Below are 7413 nucleotides of genomic sequence, written 5' to 3'. Positions count from 1 at the left end.
AAAATAAATATTAGCATATAAAATGTTGTTTGATTCGTCTCGATGAGTATTTTCAAAATATCAATTTTTTATAATTTTTACTATTATACAATTAAAAATATTAATCGTCAAAGTTATGCATCGACATGCGTGAAACAATCAGACGGAAGGAGTATTAACTATTAATAATAATAATAATAATACAATATACACAAGACTATTATCTCTGACGGATACATATAGAAAATTGGATAATTTATCATTGATAATTATAATCAAATTTATTAATTTAATATGTTTTACAAAAAATAGCACAATAGTTTCACTTATATTTTTTTGATAGAAGTTTCACTTATATTTTAATAATATTATATAACAAATTTTTAAATATTTTATTCTAAATAAATTTTCTACCATAATATAATGACAAACTTAAATATCGAATAAATGTCCATGACACGAGCCTTTAAACTAGTTCTTATTAAAATGACATTTATAAGTTTTGACTAAAAGAAATAAAATGTGACAAGGAGCTAAAAATCTCATTTTAAATAAACTAGTTCTTATTAAAATGACATTCATAGGTTTTGACAAGGAGCTAAAAGTCTCATTTTAAATTATGTGATCACTAATATCACAAGCCACAATTGTCAACAACAAAAAAAAAAAAAAATCACAATAGCCACTCCGTTCCTTTTTCTTAAGCATGAGATTTTTCTTAAGCACGAGACAATATGATAAAAACGGTTTTAATTCATGGAAGAAAATAAAAAAAGAGCTTTTATTCCTATATATTCCAACAAAATAAGCATACAGGGATACAATAAAACAATATGAGATCACATAGTCAGATTCAGATCTCTTGCTAGCTAGAGGCCAACATTTATTTCCAAAATTAAATGACACAAAACTATGTAAATTACAACTTAAAATACCAATAGACACTGTAAATCAATTATACGATCATATAATTAAACATCATGCATAAACTGTGGGAATCAAACACAAGTCACTTTTCCTTCCGATAGCCAATCCATAATGTTCAGTCATATCCAAATCCTTAGGTTTCATCTGATTTGGAAGTTCCCAATTGAAATGATAAATTAGTAGAGCCACGGGAAGCATTATTCCAGCTATACCAAACGCCAAGCCGGGACATATTCTTCTTCCAGCTCCGAAAGGAAGATACTCAAAATTATTTCCTTTGTAATCAATAGAACTACCCACAAACCTCTCTGGAATAAACATCTCAGCATCGGTCCAATAGTTAGGATCTCTTGCCATAGCCCATACATTTATCATGACTTTGGTCTTTTTTGGTATATCATATCCATCAATATTGATTAATTCTGTGGATTCTCTAGGGAGCAATAAAGGAGTAGGAGGGTGTAGCCTTAATGTCTCTTTTAAGACTAATTTTAGGTAAGGAAGTTCTTGTATATCACTTTCAGATATTATTTCCTTTCCTTTACATGCTTCTCTTATTTCAGCTTGAGCCTTTTTCATTACACTTGGATTTTTGATCAACTCTGATATCACCCAGACTATTGTTGATGTTGTTGTGTCAGTTCCCGCAGCAAATGCATCCTGAATGAATAAATCAAAAATAAATACATATAGAAAAGTGCCATTTTAAAAAAATTAACAAAAATATACCACTTTTTTGCTAAATAATTTTTAAGCATCTTAATTAATTATTTTGCTGCCTACAAATATATCATTTTTCATTTTTTGACCGAGAGACATATAGAAAAGTTCAATGCAATATTAATTATTATTTTGTCAATAATACCCTTAAATATTTATTGCAGAAAAAGAAATAAGTGCAATGAAATAATAAATAATTAATAGTATTATAAGAAAAAAATTAAATAATTTCATCAAAATTAAGAAAACTTATTAATTTTTCTAGTGGTATTTACTTACAAAAATCACAGCTTTGATGCTGTTATTTGTTATTGGGATTTCAAGGCTTCCACTGTCTTTGATTCTCAAAAGCACATCAACAAGATCTTCCTTCTCATCATCACCACTATTTTTTTCTTCTTTGGCTCTTCTTTGCTTCTCTTGATGCTTCCTTACAATAATTTCCATAATTTTGTCACTTTTTTTGTGCATTTTCTCCGTTCTTGATTTCGAGCCGGTTAACACTTGTATTATAGATTTCATTGAAGGAAACAAATCAGCAGGTTCAAGTCCTCCAAGAGATTCAATGGTTTTTCTAATCAAAATCACAAATTCATCTTGATCCTCAGTTTTGTCACCAAACGCCGACCTAGAAACCGTAGAACTCACTAACGAAAAAATTCTATTAGTGAGATTTACTGAAGACCCTGCTAATGACTGAATTGATTTTATAAAATTTCTCGTCTCGTCTTCTCTAATATAAGAGAAAGTTTGAACCCTTTTGTTACTTAAAAGCTCTAACATACATATTTTTCTCATTTGTCTCCAATAATCACCATATGGAGAAAATGCAATATCTATTGAACCATAAGCCATAATATCAGGAGTTTGAAGTTTTGGCCTATTAGCAAAAATAACATCATGCGTTTTCAATATTTCTTTTGCTAATTTTGGTGAGCTTATAACTATAGTTGAAATTTCACCAAGTTTTAGGTGGACAATAGGTCCATATTGTTTAGCAAGGTGTTGAAAAGCACGATGTGGAAGTGATCCTAATGCTGCCATTTGATGAAGGTTACCAATAAGTGGTAACTTCATTGGACCAGGTGGTAATTTGTAGGTTTTTTGTTTGTAATATTTTGCAAACAAACGTAGCATTAAGAAAAGCAAAAATGTGATAATAATGGACGAAAGTTTAACTTCCATGGTAGATACCTATTAAGAAAGATAGTATACTTTTTTTTTTGTTGAAAGAAGAAAATACTCAAGTCTCAGGTTGTTGGTGTTGTTTAATGAGTGTGTTGGTATTCCTATTTATAGAATTGTTAAGGTAGATATTATACGATATAGTATAACATGTGTATCTACTTTTCTTTGTTGGAGAAAAAGCTGTACTTAATAGAGAAGAATTGAATAAGTCTTGGTCTCTTGGAAGTATATTAGGCACTAGTTGGACATGCATGCATAAACTAAGACATATACTTTTAAAAATAAAAAACAACTATACAAATTAAAATTATAAACTAGGGAATAATTTCTTAGATGGGCACAAAAATTTGAATACCTCTTTCGGCCATATATCAAAAGAGAAAATAAAGAAAAATAATAATTATACTTACTCTTTCTAATCCTTTTTACGATATTTAAATTTTTTACTACTAAAAATTGAACTTTCCATTTTCATAGTTCGTTCAATCTAGATCAGATGACTAAAAATATTTCGACTATGTGAGTGTGGAAATTATCCAAGAGTACATTTGATTTACACAAGATGAAATACTTGACAGAATAATACAAGATCAAATTCTAAATTGTTAAATAATTTTTTTGTTTTGTACAATATTTGGAGAGACAAGAAGTTACTATATTTTGATATTTCTGACAACTTGTACTAGGGATACAAGATTGTCATTGTTGTGTGTGGCTGTGTGAGGTGAGATTTGGAGGCCCGATTTAAATATTAAAAATAGAATCCTAATAAAAAAATATTAAAAAATTAAAAAGAATTATCCTCTATTTAAATTATAAATAACTAAGAAAAATCAATAATGAATTGGTCTAAGGGGTAAGAGTCTTGGTCCACGTAAATATGTGGTCACGGGTTCGATTTCATAGCTCATGCGTATGGAGAAAATTCGGTTGAGAGGGAGAAAATTCCTAATCAAGAAACGTGTATTTTTTTTTTACGTGATTAGGATATTTTTTTTACTAAACATATGATATTTTATAAACACTAACAATATATAACTATTATTATAAGACCTCAAAATTAATTTATTGAATACATTTGATATTTTATAAACACTAACAATATATAATTATTATTATTATAGGGCCTCAAAATTTTGAGTTGTGACCTCCAAAATTTTGAGGCCCGATGTCGTCGCTCACCCTGCACCCCCATAGGGGCCGGGCCTGGTTAAGTCTCACATTGCTTGAATAATTGGAGGTTGAACATCTTATAAGTGTGAGGACCCATAAACATATGTGTTAAGGTTTTGAGTAAAGATGTAGTGTTCAACTCACTTGTATGATTATTCTTAATCCCAACATGAATGTTCTCCCCGGGCACCCATCATGACGCAACAGTGGTATATCAGAGTTGATAGTTCGACGAAGGGTTCGACCGGCTCTTTGTATTGAAAGTCTTCCTAACAAATGTGGTCAGGTGGCGTGTCTCGTTGAGTGCAGCGAAAGGTGGTAGTCAAACCACATGTCCCTTTGAGTGCAACGCCAACGACAGTGCAAGTGTATGGATGAAGAAAAAAAAACTTTCACTTGAGGAGAAACATAATGAATTGAATGACTCACACTTGAAGTGGAGATTGTTGTGACAAGTGTGATGTGACTTATGTCTTACATTGTTTGCAAAAGTGAAGACTTTATAAGTGAGATAACATTTAAATCTAATTTCTTAAGATTTTGGATAAAAATGTAGTATTTAACTCACTTATACGGATTGTGACTGCATGAAAAAACAATTGCATATGCAAATTACACTTCATTCGTTCTAAAATACATTATATCCCTATTCCATACGCGCAGATTTTATAAAATTTTACCCATTTATTCGATTAATAATTAAGGATGGTTTTTAAAATATTAAGAATTATTTAAGAATAAGAGGAGAAACTTCATCAAAGAAAAGAGTAAGAGGAGAAAATAAATATATTACAACTTATATGAATATGTTCCCTAACAATTTAATTTTGAGTATGAATATGTTTTGTGGCTTCCGGCGAAACATGGAAAGAAACACCGTTTATACTTTATATACAAACACGTTTACGATTAGATAATTTATCTAACAAAACTTATTTGACGTTTTATAAACATAGAATTGAATCTTTCTTAGCTAGATAAAGAATTCTGAAACTTATTTCAATTGAACATGAATAAAATTAATTCAAAATTTGACCTAGAAAGATTTTTTTTTGTTTATAATGAGCTGAAAATCGAACTCATAAGTCATAACCTATAGTTTTTTACTCAAATCTCTCACCACTAAAACAAACATAGTGGCTTGACTTAAGAAGATTTTGACCATATAGAAATGATGCACTATAATCAACAAGTACCTTAATTAACTAGAACTTTGACCCATGCGGTGCGCATGGGTCTAATTGGGTGTAATATGTAATAATAAAGAATAAAATATAAAAATTCTAAGAGCATTTTCAATAAGAGTAGTATAGGAAATTTCATGAACTAATTATTCTATATTTGTTTATGTGCTTATTTTATATTTTATATATTTTTTAAATAATTTTGGAACCCCATCGTTTTGTTTACTTAATAAAAAAAATTACTGATAACTAAAGGTTAAAAAATTGATGATAATTAAAGGTTAAAAAAAAATTAAAGACATAATCAAGAACATAAACTTAAGTAGACATCCATAAATAAATAAAAATTGTGATTAATTCCGCCGTTCAAATTTATTGAAAACAGGGTTAACATATTAGGATTCCTAAATTCTTTCATAATTGAAGCACATGTTTTAGCGGTTGAAAGGTTTTATTGTAAGTAAGGGATGCAGGTTCAATGACAAATCTATATTTTGTTAAGATAAAGCTGCAATAAAAAGAAAGAGAAAATGAGAGGGGAAAAAATTTGGTTTAGGGTTAGCTTATGTTAGCAAGCTTATAATATATGAGATTATCGGTTTTTAATTGTTTAAATTGTGCAGTGAAAATTGATGGTGCTTAATTGTCGTATGAAATCTTTCCTATGAAAGTTGATGGAGCTTAACACTTTGTGGACATAGTTTAAATCACAATTGGTCTGCTAGTGCATATTGTATCAATTGATCATCGGTTAATATTAAATCTGCAATGTTAAAATCAAAATAATGAATGTGATTAGTGACATGACTATGGTTGTGTTTGGTTGTATATTGCAAAAAAAATTGATTTAGCAAAATTGAGTTTGATAATAACTTTCCAAATTACACGTGATAATAACTTTCTAAATCTCACATGATAATTATTCTCTAAATTTATGATCCGGTAGAAAAAAAATCATTGATCAGGAAAGACATAAAAATATTTCGTGATGAATAATATAGTCAACAATAATTTTGATATGATATACTTTTAAAATTGATGGTGCTTATCAATTATTGCACATAATTTTAATCACAATTGGTATACTTGACATAGTGGTTGGAAATATTGCTTTGCACTAAAGGGTTGCGGGTTCGATTCCTATTCAAGACAAAATTGTATTATTTTTTAATAAAAATTGCAAGATAAAATGGAGGAAAAACAGAGAAAATAAATTAGGGTTTAGAGTTTGCTTGTGTATACAAGCTTATAATATAAAAGATTTTTGACAAAATATAAATTTATTTATTTATTAAACAGCTTAATTTGTGGCAAAACTCACGCAATAAGTAATAACTATCAGTTCGAATAAGTGTTTGTGTTTCTACATATTAACTGTTTATGTAGTTTTATAATATTGGTACTTACTAGACATTCACAATAGTATTTTATTGAGATTAATTTTTTATTATTAGTAAAATAATAAATTATAAAAAGTACAAGAAGTACTAAACTCACACAACTCAAAAATACCTCACCTCAAATGTACATTAAGCAATGGACTGGGCAATGGGCTTAAGAAAATATCCAGTAAGCCCAATTAGACTAGAAAGGATGATAAGCCCAAATCAAGTAAACCCTAAAAATACCCAATAGGCGATTAGAAGCTAGGGCGTGACCTGCCATTCTAAGGCAACGCCAAAAAGGGTGGATTCTGGGTAACTGTAAATATCTTCTCCTTCCTCGTATCAACCGCTGACTTAAGAAGGAAGAAATAAACTGCTCGCAACTGCCATAGCTTGGAGACCAAGGTTCTCATCCCTATTTTCACGCTATACCACCGAAGAAGATGCTAAGGGCCGGATTTTTAGGAACCCTTGCTTGGAGAAGAAGACTAGAAGCTCTATAAATAGCTCGATACTCTCATTTGTAAAAGGATCGAATTCTGACTTATAAAAACTCCCAGGGTTGTTGGGATTGAACTGAGTGTAATCACACCATTTGATCAATAATACAAACCCCCTTGTTTTTTACCAGAACATTTTGGCGCCCACCGTGGGGCTGCGGTAAAATCATTTGATCCCAGCCTATCACAGCAACTAGACGAAAAATCAAACATCTTCACATGGCTGGAGAACATGAAAACAACGATAGCTCTAGCGTTAACACCTTGCAAGCCGCCGTTGTAGAAATACGGCGCTTACAAACTCAGATTGCGGCCATCGAAGCCGAAAGAACTAATGAGAAAGAGAAAGCGAAATTG

General features: G+C 30.2%; 1 protein-coding gene across 1 annotated transcript; it reads right to left on the bottom strand.

Annotated features, from left to right (window-relative positions):
* Window positions 1–745: 745 nt before the first annotated feature.
* Window positions 746–2900, bottom strand: LOC123908476 (cytochrome P450 71D8-like). Its single transcript, XM_045959128.1, has 2 exons — window positions 1906–2900; window positions 746–1566 (listed from the first exon to the last, which is right to left on the bottom strand). Exons 1-2 carry the CDS (start codon window positions 2809–2811, stop codon window positions 958–960), a joined length of 1515 nt encoding a protein of 504 aa, XP_045815084.1. The 5' UTR covers window positions 2812–2900; the 3' UTR covers window positions 746–957.
* Between the last annotated feature and the right edge of the window lie 4513 nt (window positions 2901–7413).

Source organism: Trifolium pratense, linkage group LG2 (assembly GCF_020283565.1).
Source record: "Trifolium pratense cultivar HEN17-A07 linkage group LG2, ARS_RC_1.1, whole genome shotgun sequence".
In the NCBI taxonomy this organism is placed as follows: domain Eukaryota; kingdom Viridiplantae; phylum Streptophyta; class Magnoliopsida; order Fabales; family Fabaceae; genus Trifolium; species Trifolium pratense.
This window is presented reverse-complemented; position numbering and strand designations above follow the sequence as displayed.